Genomic DNA, 13,602 nt, shown 5'->3' with positions numbered 1-13,602 from the left:
ATTGGTCTTGGGATCCTGGTGTTGATGATGTCGACCCTCGTCTCGGGCGCTTTCTCCACCCCCGCCACACCATTCGTCCGACTGCCGAATTGAGGAGCCGAGAAGTGCAGAGTTGCTTCAGGCACGATTTTGCGAATATTATAGTACGATGGAGTTGGCAAGATATTGAAGCTAAACAGCTGTGGACTTTCATCACGATGGTCCCTACCCGTCGTACCTGATACAACTCAGTCATCGATGGCAGCTACTGCGCCAGAAGTACAACTTCCTCTGAGGCACGAATTCCCCTATTGCGAACAAGATCGCGCCATTTTGACGTGCTGCGAGCAGGACTAACCAGGGGAGCTTGCTGCTTACGCGGCGGAGTGAAGTTGTCAGAAATGTTTTGGCGAGTTTTCAAAGCTAAAACGCGGTCCTGAGTGAAATGGAATGGTCTCAGATGACACTTTAGCAAAATATGCTCGCTACTGAAAAGGTGCTCCATTAGTTGATCATGGCCGTCGGCTAAATTTCTATCGTTCACACAAATTGAGCGACAATCTGCTCGAGCTCCTCTTGAGTCTTCTCCTTGATACCGACGAGTTCATTGTCGTTCTTGGCGCTCCAGTTGTTGCCGTATGGTGTACTGAGGGCGGATAGAGCGATGAAGTCAAGGAAAGTCGGTAGCTCAGCGGTGCCGTTCTTGATCTTTGCCCAGGCATCCGTCTCGATCTGCTCAGTGGTTGCTTCGACTCGTTGAATAGACTTCCCCTTCTTCTCCGCGATCGCAATGAGCTCATTTTGGCTAACAGCAGCACTCTGGATGTATACAGCGCGGTTCTTAAATTGGTCCGGGTTCTTGAGAATGGCGACCGTAGCCTTTCCGACATCTTCGAGTGTAGTCGTGCTATGCTTGTCGTTGCCGCCGTCAATGACCCGTGTTGGACCGTTTAGGTTGACATTGAAGCCCGCGCCAATGCCCCAGTCCAGGAAAAGTCCGTTGACGACGAAAGCATAGCTAATCTTATCCTGCTTGCTCTTGAGGTACTCCTGTGTCTTCACCTTGCCAGCAAAGACAGGGAGCGCAGCAATCTTCGCGCTGCCGGCGATATCCGATCCGAACTCGGAAGGCAGGAAGAACTTGACTCCGGCTTCGATTGCAGCATCGATCAGGGGTGGCTGGCCGTCGTGATTCGGGAGCAGACTGACGACGGCGTCTTGTCCTTTGAAGGCATCGGTGAATGATTGGCTGCTGTAATCGGTCTTCACTGTCTTGACAGAAGATGGAAGTTTGTCGGTTTTGCCGCTCTTGGAAAGGACAGTAACAGTAAGACCAGCGTCTACAAGAGCATTCACGACACTCGGGCCCAGATTGCCAGTGGCTCCAGCGACGGCGATGTTTTGGTATGCCATTCTGATGTTCAGTTGATGTTGGTATTGGTCGTTGCAATTGCGGCCTGAGTCGTGCTGGTGCAGGAGTGTGGAACTGATGTTGTTGTAGTTGGTGATGTTAGGATTTGAGATTCAGTCACCACTCTTTATATTATCTTATATCCTCCACGAGCCTCCTTGATGTCGTGCGATGCCCAGAATATTCCATATGCACACCCTATCCTGGTGGTGAAGTGCCGGCAGACGGAAGTCTGTGTAAGCATCGGATATACCTGAGTGAAATCGTGCTCTGATTGGCCGGCAAGATTCCGCTGTGCTGACAGCGTGCAGTTACGTCCGGCCGACCTGGTTGCTTGGCATCCAGACACTGAACATTGTGGGTCCTTGCGCCATGTCAAACATTTGTTGCGTTGTCTGAGAGGAGTGGTGGAAGATTTCCGTTGCATGTCGTGCAGTCGAACGTGATCGGGTTGGTACCACGAGCTCCAGATGAGTAAACATTGTTCTTGTGCTGCAGTCTAAGCCTTGTGATACCGATTCATTGCCTCCTGCAGTTTTGGCCAAAAATCCCGGTTGACATTGGCATCGACAAATTCAGTCCATTTGATGATCTGCTGGCCGCATTGATCAAAGTCCAGCGTCCACATGTACTCGTTCACATATCTGCGAGCGGTCAGTTCCGATTCAGCTCATTTGGCAAATGGCAATTGTGTACATACTCGCCAGCAAGCGTATCAGCTCGTGCAGTTGAGTAGATGCACAGTCGGCGTGCTTCTTTGTCTTCCACAAGATCGTGTACCAGCAGGGTGAAATTGTGAAAGATGGGTTTCAGAGCTTGGAGCGATTTGCGATACTCATCGTTGGTTTGCGCCTTGTGGCCGAGCGCAGCTGGCAATATGTGTCTGAGGCAATCTTGATGGCGATAAGATATGATCGCATCAATGTCCATTCGGTTGAAAGCGTCGACCAAGGCCTCGGCCGTCAGGCGCTGTGGGGACTTCGTCATGGCTGGAGCTTGTCGATTGTGCGCAGGAGGTTCATGCTCTCATCGTGCTATTCCTCTGCTGAACCTCTTCTCATACTTATTTCTGGTGCAGGTCGTGTTGAATTTCTCGTATCCCTCTTGAGACATCGAAAGGAGAGCTGCATCTCGTCACACCACCTGACGATCGTCACTAGAGAAGAAAAGCAAAAAACGTCGAGCTGCGCGCCGTTGGGAGGTCACTTCAGCCTTGGCCGGTGTAATCTCCGAGGTAGCCAGCAAGCAGGATCTGGAATACACTCCAGTCTGTGAAATACTCCAAGATCGAGCGACACGTAGAATCATGCCTGGCAGAACATTGGTCGTGTTGGGCTCCGGCCCAGGTATCGGAGTCGCAGTCGCGCAGGCATTCTCAGTGCGGGGCTTCACCCACATCGCGCTGGTCTCGCGCAATGCAGAGCGGCTGAAAGAAGACCAAGACAAAGTGCTTGACAGCATCCAGGAGCGTGGCTACAGCTGCCAGGTGAAAACATGGGCCTGCGATATCTCGGACCTTGATGCCTTGAAGAAGACGCTGGGTGAGATTGAAGGGTATGGAGAGCTCGAGTGCGTGCTGTTCAACGCCGCGAGAGTGGCAGGCAAGCCGCCACTCGAGGAGGATGTCAGTGCCATCGAGCAGGATTTCCGGGTGAGTTGCGGCGTGGCGCAAGACCGATGGGAACAAGGACTGACATTGCACAGCTCACGAATCTCGCGTTGTACGAGACAGCGCTGTGGGCCATTCCCAAGCTGCAACAAGTCAAGGCTGAAGACCGCTCGCCGTCCTTTTTCGTGACGTCGACCACGCAGCTGTGGAAAGAGCCCGTGTACGATCTGGTGTCGCTGTCCATGGTGAAGTCTGCTCAGCGCGCCCTCGTGCTGTCGTTGCACAACAAGTATGGCGAAGATGTGCACGTGGCGCTGCTCAGTGTTGGCGGCGTGGTGTCGCCCGACGCGAAGAATTTGAGTCCAGACAACATCGCCAACAAAGCCTGGCTGCTGTACAAGCAACCCAGAGGCAAGTGGGAGAGGGAGCAGCCGATTGATGAATAGACAGCAAGAACATTGGCATTTCAACATTCCTCCGCTTGCTTCTTGTCTCCTCCACTTCTTGTCTCCTCCACTGCGCTTTGGCTGTCGCTTTGACACAGCAAGAACGTCTCGGGTAAGTCGAACACTGTTTCCTATGCAGGCCCAGCAAGCATCGAACAGCGCAAACCGCAAACGTGGCGCGTTCCTGCAGACATGGCTGGTCAGCCGTGTGCCACATGGTCATCATGCAGATGGCCATCATGTCCGACCCAACTTCACACTACACCTTCTACCAGCCTTCAACACCACTTCGAGCGCGACAGACAAATCACGCCGTAATCACCACTGCATGGCACACGATGCGGGATATTGCAAGGCAACCGCGCAATCTGTTTGCCCAACAACAATAATCGCGAGAGCATCCTCGCCCGGTCCTACAGCCGCAAGCACTTCCTGTCACGCACCTCGCTCAAGAAACGCCTCCGTTCCACGATAGAGATGCAATGTCCTCACCGCACATTCGAGCGCATCGAGGAGATGCTTGGCCGTTCCTCCAAGTGCGCGATTTCGCAAACTCCGATCAACGTCCGGAGCGTGCATACGCTACGTGGTAGCATCCATGCAATGTTGACTTGCATTGAGAGGGCACAATCAGGCGACTCTGGACATCGAACCTAGTACGGGCATGACTCCGGGAGCCGGATCGTGGCGAGGCAACGCTGGACGGGACGGCAATCGCGTTGAGTTGCAGTTCCCTCTTACGATGGTGTCTCGATCCCGCAAACAATGCATGATAGATGATGTGAAATTCACTGGTAGCTACGATATCACTTCGACCGGGCCGACCAGCACAGAGCTCATGTTGCTCAACGTGGCGAGCAGGAAAGGCGCTCGCTCCAACAACACATCGCACTGTCCATCGCGGGCGTGCACTACCAGCCACTGCTCAGGATGAGCCATGTCATATCTTATCCGGCCCAGTCTTCGATGCATGTCGCGGCTGTGCGGCAAGCTTCCCAAGCAAAAACCTTGACCGTGCACCCTCGCACCTTCGCATGCTTGACGGTCTTGGCTGATCGATCTTGTACCAGACGGGCAGCTCTCCAAGCTCTCTTGCTTTCCGAGCCCCACTCACTTGCATGACAACGTCACTCAGTACGAGCATCTGCACCGTTAGACTGCAACATCGCGGCAGCATCTCAGCACAGCACGCATCCTGAACGCGGCAAAACCATGTCCTACGTCTTACCAGAAGAAGCAGGTGAATATGCGATTGTCGGGACGCATGCTGGCTTGCCTATTTGCTTGACACAGCTCAAATCATAAATACCCCGACGCGATCCCGTTCACAGAGCCTCCGATCCATGTACCTGGCGCTCTGAGCGAACTTTCTTTTCATCCACCGGGTTTTCTCCAGCCACTTCACGTCTACATATCAATTGTCCACTTCACCGCAAGAAACGCCTCTTGTCGCGTTACCACAGGAAGAGTTCGACACAGCATCCGCGGCGTCAGTGCGACGCCTTCCTGATACAATGTTGGGCAAATCACTTTTGTCCAAACTGGGTCTGTTGGCCGCTACAGCCTCTGTTGCAACGGCATCGTTGGGAAAGGAATTCCACGCACACTCGAAATGGCAGAACGTTAAGCGACAATATTTTCCTGCCAACGCTACCGACGTGAAATCGTTCACAACGCCCACGAACGTCACAATCCGATACAAAGAGCCAGGAAAGGAAGGAGTGTGTGAGACTACACCTGGTGTCAACTCGTATTCCGGGTACATCGATATTGCACCAAACGTACATGTCTTCTTCTGGTTTTTCGAATCGAGAAGGGACCCAGCGAATGATGACTTAACCCTGTGGCTCAATGGAGGACCTGGTAGTGACTCGCTGATTGGCCTCTTTGAGGAACTTGGACCGTGCCGAATCACTGAGAATCTAACTTCGGTACTCAATCCGTACAGCTGGAATGAGGTATCGAACATGCTCTTCCTCAGTCAGCCGGTCGGAGTCAGTTTCTCGAACCAAGGCGAAGAACAAGGCACGTACGCCAACTACACTGGCACTTTCCTGAACAGCACAGAACTGGGGGGCGTATACAACTCCACGGGCACCTGGCCTATCCTCGACCCGATCAGAGAGGGCGAAATCGATACCACCGATCTTGCTGCTATTGGTGCTTGGCATGTCTTCCAAGGCTTCCTGAGCGCTTTGCCTTCTTTCGCCAATGTTACAGCTGATCAGCCAAAGAACTTCAATCTCTGGACAGAGTCGTATGGAGGACATTACGGACCATCTTTCTTCCGGTACTTTTCCGAGCAGAATGACAAGATTGCCAATGGCACTTTGCCGGGATACCACTTGAACTTCAGGAGTCTGGGACTCATCAACGCCATCATTTCGGAGAAGATCCAAATCGATTACTATCCTGAGTTTGCTGTAAACAACACGTACGGCATCCAAGTCTACAACGACACAGTATACAACTACGCCAAGTTTGCGACGAACATGGTAAACGGCTGCAAGGCGCAAATCGATGGATGTATAGCATCCGCACAGGGCATCCCCGGTGGTCTCGTTAACGGCAAGATTACCTATGCTGCCACCTCGCAGCCTGCAGTTGCTGCCATCTGCGCAGAGGCAGGCAACATGTGCAGAGACAATGTGGAAAGCCTGTACTATGCTTACGGCGACAGAGGCACTTATGATATGTGAGTGTGGACGCAAGCGCATGCCGTAGACATCTACTGACATTTTCGCAGCCGTCACCCTAGTGCTGATCCCACGCCCGAGTCATACTTCGGAGACTACCTGAACCAGGCCAAGATCCAAAACGCTATTGGTGTTAGCCTGAACTACACAACTAGCAACACTGACATCTACTTTCAGTAAGCACTTCTGGCAATTGCGTCTCTTGAGGCACGTCCTAATATGTACTCGCAGATTTCAATCCACAGGCGATTACATCTACCCGAACTTCCTCGAAGACTTGGAAGAGATCTTGAACAGCGGCGTCCGCGTCGCGCTCATGTATGGCGATGCTGGTAAGTTCGGAGATATCATGAATAAAAGCTGCCAAACTGACTCTCGTCTATAGACTACATCTGCAACTGGTTCGGTGGCGAAGCTGTGAGCAAAGAGGTCAACTACACCTATACCAAAGAGTTCAATGCCGCAGGCTATGAGCCGTTTGTTTGGGGACCTGGCAAGGTCCAAGCAGGCGAGACTCGCGAATACGGCAACTTCAGCTTCACGCGCATCTACGAGGCCGGCCATGAGATCCCGTATTACCAGCCAGGACCATCTCTCGCCATGTTCGAGCGTGTCATTAGCGGTCTCGCCATGTCAGACGGCGCGGAGCCTGTGACTGCGAATTTGACGACCACGGGCAATGCGAACACAACGCACACTGCAAACCCGGCTGATTACTCATTGCCTCCAACTGCGTCTGCGGACTTGGCCGCGTACAGCTCCAGCCTGATCGCTAGTTATGCATCGTTGGATAATGCCCCGCCGCCAACGGCTGTGGCAAAGATGCTTCAGGTCTGAAGTGTGAAATGAGACGAGAGGTGGGAACATACAAAGCTTGGAAAGTAATGAGTGTGTATCATGATATACGACTGATGAACAAATTGCACAGAAAAGCCAGAAATTTTGCATCATAAACCTTTTCTCATCATTCGTCAAACTCGTCTACCATTCTATCTGGGGTGAGCTCTGTCGATTCATATCAGCTTGGAGCCTCCATTCCTCCGCTGTATCAGCACTACCCATAGCGCTACTAGCACACATGCGCCCGTCAACATAACCAATCCCGCAAAAAGCTGTAATCCAAGATAATTTGTACTCCCGCCTCCAGTCGACGCTTTCGCCAGCGCAGCGGCAATGGGCGGCCCAATCAAACTAGCAATACTACCAAACCCTTGCGCCATCCCGAGACGTGCTCCGAAAACTTTAGCGTCTGGACAGACGACAGGAAATACACTAGGAGGCAGTGGTATTAAAGCTCCTGAGAAGAACCCGTACAGCGCTGCTACGGCGATGAAGGCTCCGGTCTCTTTGGCTGCTAGCCATGCGATTGCGACGATGCCGCTGGAGACTACGCAGAAGGTCCAGGGGATCATGCCGCCGATTCGAGAGGCTGAGTAGCCTGCTAGTAGACGTCCGGCGATGCTGGTTGCTTGGGCGATCATGGCGATGTAGAGGGAGTTTCGCTGACTGATGCGGAGGACGAGTTGGCCGTATGAGGGTATGAAGACGAAGGGGACCTGCATAAATTAGCAAAAATTCGGAAATTTGGTTCGCTGCGAGTTGCCACTCACCATGTAGCCTAGGAAGATGAAGAAATTGGCGAAGCTGTACAGCCAAAACGGAGTATCAATGAGGGCGCCACGATCGAATAGCTTTCTGGGCTGTCCAGACGCTAGATCACCGAGGTTCGAGACTCCCCAGAGGAGCAAAGGAAACGAGATGAGGTACGTTCCAAGCATAACAAATCCGATCGTCCGTACTGTCCAGCCGAATGATACGTTTTCAATCATTTGCGAAAAAATCAGGGTATAAATGATACCGCCCACTGGTGCACCACAAGTAGTGATCCCCATCGCTACAGCCCGATGCTTCTTAAACGCTCTGCTGACAAGCGCCAGACCGGGGAGGTAGAGCAGACCATTTGACAGGCCTTGAAGCACTCCTTGTGTGAGCATGAGTTGCCAGTACTGAGTGCTGACACTCGTGAGAAACACGCTCAACGTTTGTCCCAGTCCCCCCACGATGAGCATCGTCTGAAACCATCCCAGATCAAACAATGGGCCAGATAATACTCCAAGAAGAATCAGTAGGAAGATTGCCACTGTACCGATCCATGATATTGATGAAGCAGACTCGTTTGGGATGTATGTCAATTCGTAGTATGACTGGAAGGATCCAAAGGCAAATGACATTCCCCAGAGATTGCCAAAGACGAGAAAAGACCCGGCGACTTGCAGCCAAGCTCGCGCACCACCGTCCTTACTTTCCGGGCCTGGGGGAGGAGCGGTGACAGGGGTGGCGAGGGTCGTAGCATTTTCAATATCGCTCGTTGATGTGATGTTTCCATCTTTGTCGTACTCCAGTGATGCTTCTTGCTTCTCCACGTCACTGCCAGCGGAAGATGAGGTCGCCATATTCGTGACTTGGCAGGAGTGACTGTGCTACGTATGCCGAGGTCCAATAATGGTAGCCGCCAGTCTTCGCGCCTGCTCTCCCAAGAATCCAGGGTCCTGTAAACCGCTATGCCATCACAAAGCCAGACAACATGATACAGAATGAAAGAAAAGGCGCGGGAAGGGTAAAGTGAAAGAAACAGACTTACACAACGTGTGGATTACATAACTGGCCAACTTGGCGTGCGGTCTGCATCCTGAGAGACGGAAATGTTTGCTGATCGCAAGCTGCGCAAGCGGCGCAAGCGAATGGTGGCACTCGTTGGCCTACTAGAAGGAGTCTAGCCCACAAGCTGCATGAAGCATACGTGATGGTATACGCCCGGCAGTCGGCAAATGGGAGCTTGGCCATGGTCACAGGATGAGGAGAAAGAAGGCGGTAGAATAGGCGAAGCGATGTCGCTGTGCGAAAGGGCGGTATATGCAAATCGCCGTGAGTTTCTTGCGCTCCGATTTGTGAGGACTCATGTTGGATGCGTTGCGTGCTTGGTGGCTGGTGGATTACTTGCATGAGTACGATGGTGCAAGCTGCATGATGGTGAGGTTTTTTCTCCAAGACGGACGAACAGGAACAGAGTTTCTGTGAGTTCTTGGGGTTCACGTGGGCAGCTCGTGGCGCGGAGGAGCTCGAGCGAGAGGCTCGGCCCACTTGCAGCCGATTGGTGGGCAGTTGTGATCGAGATGCACCTCCTTCTCCTCCTTCCTCAATCTACACACCTACGGTTACTCAATGTCGACCCATCCAGCATGGCCTGCCTGACCAGTCTGGACTTCTGCTAGTGGTAGATGGAGTATCCTTTCACCGTTCAATCGCACAAGACTTCGGCCATGCCATAACCTGGAGTTTCCACGCCGACCGGTGTCTAGGGCGAAGAGCTATCGTCGGAGATCATGTCGAAGCCATCTTTTCGAAGAATTGTAAGGCAAAGCCACTCAGCAGGACATCATGGTGCAAGTATCATCTGAGGCGTAGATGCTACTTCTCACATATTCCCCACAAGCCATTCTTGCCTCCATTTCGGATGCCTTTTGGTGCCTCAACGCCTCCGACAAATCGAGATATCGCATCATCGGTCAATAGATCGCCAACAAAGGCAGCCACGGAGGATGACAGGAATTGACACATGATCTGCAAATATCGCTCAGCAGCGCGATAGTCACTGACGGAACTACACATTAATCTTTAGGTATATGTTCATCATCGTATCCTGCCGCTCCATAGTAGGAACCGATGCGCCAAGAACAAGTTGAATGCAGTTAGCAGGAGGAGTGGCAAGCAGTCATACCACGGCAGTCCTCGGAGAATCTGGTATATCGTGCCTGCGATCACAGCACCCAAGGTCATCATGGACCAGCACCAGGCTAGTATTCTGCAACTTCATTAGTGACAGTACCAAGAAGACCGCTTGCTCAAGACTAACCTCATGTTGCGGTACTTGTTGTTCTTGTGCGCTTTGTTATCTCCGGATGGTACCCAAGCAAGAGCTCGGCCGAAGAGTCGATCCTTGATGGCTGTGAGGTAGGCATAACTTTGTATGACCATAATGAATTGGACGTTGAAGCCATATCGGGCTTTGGCCCAGCACCGGATCGCGATAATCGAATACAAGATCGATGGCAGCGCGAAGGCGAGGTTGTAATATCGGACGTACTCCGGTCTCGCCCACAGCATACAGATCCCCGGAACTGGGTTGAGGAAGATCGAAAGCGAGATGGCGCTGTAGTACATCATTCCGGACAGGTAGCAGATCTTCTGGATGGGGCTCAGCTTGGATCGCCAAAAGTCCATGTTGGTCAGCAGCGTGGTGGAGCCCTGCGACAGTGTCAGTACAATTTCGGAAGCGGTATGCAAACTTAGACTTCTTACCATGCACCATCTCATCTGCTGACTGAAGAACGCCTTTGGCGTGTCAGGACAAATCCCACAAGCCAGACAAAGCGGCAGGTATCGCACTTTCCAGCCACGGTTGACTGCGTAGAACCCAGTATGCACGTCTTCCGAGAATCCAATCTCCGCGGTACCACCCACTTCTTCCAGAGCCGCTCGACGATATACCGCATTGCTCCCGACGCAGATGGAAGCTCCGAATCGATTTCTGTTGATCTGCACCACACGGTAGAACAACTCCTGCACCGCTCCTGCTCCTTGCTCTACCCAACTCTGGTCCACGGAAGTCCTGAAGAACTGCGGAGTCTGCACAATCGCCGTATCGGGCTTGGCCTGGTGAATCGGTATGATCTCTTGCAAAAAGTCTGGTCGCGGGCAGAAATCCGCATCAAAAATGGCGAAGAAGTCGCCTGTTGTCCGCGCAAATGCCCAACGCAGGTTTCCGGCTTTCTTCAATCTCGGACGATCTTCCCGGCAAATGTATTGGAAGCCATATGCCAACGCCATGACGCTCACGGCCTGCGAGCCTCCGTCATCAAGGACGTACACTTGCAGCTTGTCCTTCGGATAGTCGAGTTGTTGGATGTGCTTGTACGTGTTCTCCAGGACCTCGATCGGTTCTTTGCAGCACGGAAGATAAATGTCGACAGTGGGCGCTGTAAGTGGATTTACGGGGAAATCTTGGAGGCGCTTCTCATGCTTCTTGATGTCGTAGTCTTTGCCGCAAATACTCACGGTGTACGAGATGACCAGGTATAACTGGAGAAGGAAGACGAATGCGCCGAACCAGTAGAAGGCGTAGAAGCTGATAACGAAGAGCCACATGCCAACCGAAAGACTGAGAAATGAGAGTACACCGAACGTGTATAAGCCCAGGCGATTGGTCCTGAGGTACAACGTCTTCTCGAAGTCGGTCGGTGCAGTGGGAAGAATGAGCGCCGGCGATTCGGAAGGGCAATATGTCGATACGAAAGACTCCTTCGCACGGCTCCAGATGCTTGTCTTGGATTCCTGGCTCTCTAGGTCCCGAGGAGGTCCTTTCTCCGTCACCCTGGTCTCTGGCTGCCGTTTCTTCTGTAGCTTCTTCCTCTTGGCCCTGGTCTCAGCAGCAGGTGTTCCCACTCCGATCTGCTCGATCTCGTCCTCTGGTTTCTCATGTACCTCCTCTTCGATCCCATCACTGGTATGTGTCACTGGCACTATCAAATCTCGCTCCTGGTCCTGCGCCCGGAACCAACTGTTGAGCTCGTTGTGTGTCACCACTTCAGGCAGAGAGGACGGTATAGACTCATTGGTGGAGGGAGCAGCGAATGATTGTGAACGTGGCTGTGCTGCCGCAAGATTTGAGTCGTCATCTACGGCGACTGACGCGACTAAGGAACGTCGTAGATTCGATGGAGTCTGCACATGCGGTACTCGAGGAACAGGCGGACGGCCATCCTCCGGAATGGTCGCAGGAACAGACAGGTCAACTGTGCTGTTTGTCTCGAAGCCAAGCGGGCTGGTCGTCCTCGTTCGATTCGATCCGACTGGAGTTTTCGACGATGGAAAGTAGTTTGGCACCTGGGAAAGACTTGAAGGCGTTCTTGGCAACTGTCGTGCATATCAGTCAGCTGGCGCGGCGCCTCCAAGTGAACTCTTCACATACGGAATCTCTGGTTGGCGTTGGGCAACTGCTCGCTGCGAGAGTCGGAGGAGTTTCTATGCCAGTGGAGTCGTTGCCCTGGCTGCCATCATCGCTGTAGGCGGTGCTCACCGCACCGGAGCTGCCATTGGCATGATGGTCGCTGATGTAGCGCCTGGAACGCTGTTGCAGGTCTTGGAGCTGTTCTGCTAGCCGATGGATATCGACTTCTGTCTGCGACTTTTCTTTGCCTGTTGTCGGATCGCCAGCATGCAGGTCAACGATCCGAAGCTGCTCGGCCTGCTCTCCGAAGACTGTCATTCCGGCGGGGAGGACTCAAGAGATGGTGTCCAAGAGCTTTGGAGCGAAAGCGAAAAATGAAGAGCGCATGCGATTTGTTGAAGAAGCGGCTCGCATAGTCCAACGACACAGCTATCTGCGTTCGCACTGCAAGCCACAAAGTTGTTTGAACTTCCGCATGGCTGCAAACTACTTCCCGTCGCCTATGCCTTGCTCTTTGCACAGATTAAAACTTGGCGGGCCCGCCCCATCCGATCATCGTCCAGCGATACGGGTATGCACCGCTTCCCCCGGCATCATCACAGTCACACCATTTCGAGATCAAATGCATCAACTACATCTGTGGTACCACTTCGCAGCTGACGCGTTGGCGAGATCTGCGAGGAGCTTGCGAATATGCTTGTCTGGATGACTGGAAGGTGGCTGCTCAATGCGATGCAAGGCCTTTTCGTCCTTTGCTGATTATGCAGTACGGGCATTGTCCAGGCACGTGGAACCAAAAATTCGTCACTGTCGTAGCACTGTCGGTATCGGGACTTTGACGCCAAGGCCATATATTTCTGCAGCCAAGCATTCAGCGCGTCTCAGCACAGATTGATTCGCAGGCTGTACGACCGTTTCGGCTGGTTCCACTCTGCTGGGGAGACGTCGACCTATCCGCCTCTTTCGCGTCGGGGCTGATGCCGAAGACTAACGAACTTTGTCAAGCTTTGGAAAAGGATGCTGGGCACCGATGCGAGTTCGGAACATGCCATATCCAACGTCGAGGCACTGCCTGCCCATCACCGAGCGGCTCAAGACATAAATGAAGACGGACACCTGCTTTGTGCTACTCACGACGATTCAATAATCAGAATTGATCTGCTGTACGGTTCCTCCTGATCTACGCGCATTTTCAGATACGGGACTTTACACAATCTCGCATACCAGCTGACACGGCTGATGATCCCAAAAGTGAGGCTTCTTGCGATGCATGTCAGGTGAGATTGACGACAATGGCCACTCATTCGATATGCCGCCTGGCATATTTTTCAATGCGACAAACGCCCTGGAGAGCAGGTCGTTTCTTATCTGTCCCTTCATCAAATCGAACCGAGCAACTTGCGTTATGACCAGAGGGAGGCTTAAACTTGGCTCGTGCAACCGCGGGATCGACT

The 13,602-nt window shown here is 52.7% G+C and overlaps 6 protein-coding genes across 6 annotated transcripts; 2 read left to right on the top strand and 4 right to left on the bottom strand.

Moving 5' to 3' along the window:
• Positions 1-519: 519 nt before the first annotated feature.
• RHO25_002661 (uncharacterized protein) lies at positions 520-1,392 on the bottom strand (the record flags this gene model as incomplete). The annotated part of the gene is made up of 1 exon (XM_023598222.2): positions 520-1,392. One exon carries the CDS (start codon positions 1,390-1,392, stop codon positions 520-522), a length of 873 nt encoding a protein of 290 aa, XP_023455351.1.
• A 497-nt stretch (positions 1,393-1,889) lies between these two features.
• RHO25_002660 (uncharacterized protein) lies at positions 1,890-2,377 on the bottom strand (the record flags this gene model as incomplete). The annotated part of the gene is made up of 2 exons (XM_023598221.1): positions 1,890-2,034; positions 2,091-2,377. 2 exons carry the CDS (start codon positions 2,375-2,377, stop codon positions 1,890-1,892), a joined length of 432 nt encoding a protein of 143 aa, XP_023455357.1.
• A 319-nt stretch (positions 2,378-2,696) lies between these two features.
• On the top strand, positions 2,697-3,445 carry RHO25_002659 (uncharacterized protein; the record flags this gene model as incomplete). The annotated part of the gene is made up of 2 exons (XM_023598220.2): positions 2,697-3,041; positions 3,095-3,445. The coding sequence occupies 2 exons, from the start codon at positions 2,697-2,699 to the stop codon at positions 3,443-3,445; spliced, it is 696 nt and encodes a 231-aa protein (XP_023455358.1).
• Positions 3,446-4,959: 1,514 nt separating this feature from the next.
• On the top strand, positions 4,960-6,978 carry RHO25_002658 (uncharacterized protein; the record flags this gene model as incomplete). The annotated part of the gene is made up of 4 exons (XM_023598219.2): positions 4,960-6,140; positions 6,192-6,317; positions 6,373-6,473; positions 6,527-6,978. 4 exons carry the CDS (start codon positions 4,960-4,962, stop codon positions 6,976-6,978), a joined length of 1,860 nt encoding a protein of 619 aa, XP_023455355.1.
• A 176-nt stretch (positions 6,979-7,154) lies between these two features.
• RHO25_002657 (uncharacterized protein) lies at positions 7,155-8,594 on the bottom strand (the record flags this gene model as incomplete). Its single annotated transcript, XM_023598218.2, has 2 exons — positions 7,155-7,697; positions 7,752-8,594. 2 exons carry the CDS (start codon positions 8,592-8,594, stop codon positions 7,155-7,157), a joined length of 1,386 nt encoding a protein of 461 aa, XP_023455356.1.
• A 1,237-nt stretch (positions 8,595-9,831) lies between these two features.
• Positions 9,832-12,466, bottom strand: RHO25_002656 (uncharacterized protein; the record flags this gene model as incomplete). The annotated part of the gene is made up of 4 exons (XM_023598217.2): positions 9,832-10,003; positions 10,055-10,446; positions 10,501-12,114; positions 12,170-12,466. 4 exons carry the CDS (start codon positions 12,464-12,466, stop codon positions 9,832-9,834), a joined length of 2,475 nt encoding a protein of 824 aa, XP_023455354.1.
• Positions 12,467-13,602: the final 1,136 nt, after the last annotated feature.

Source organism: Cercospora beticola, chromosome 2 (assembly GCF_033473495.1).
Source record: "Cercospora beticola chromosome 2, complete sequence".
NCBI lineage: Eukaryota > Fungi > Ascomycota > Dothideomycetes > Mycosphaerellales > Mycosphaerellaceae > Cercospora > Cercospora beticola.
Note: the sequence above shows the minus strand (reverse complement) of the source record. Positions and strands in the feature narration are given on the sequence as shown.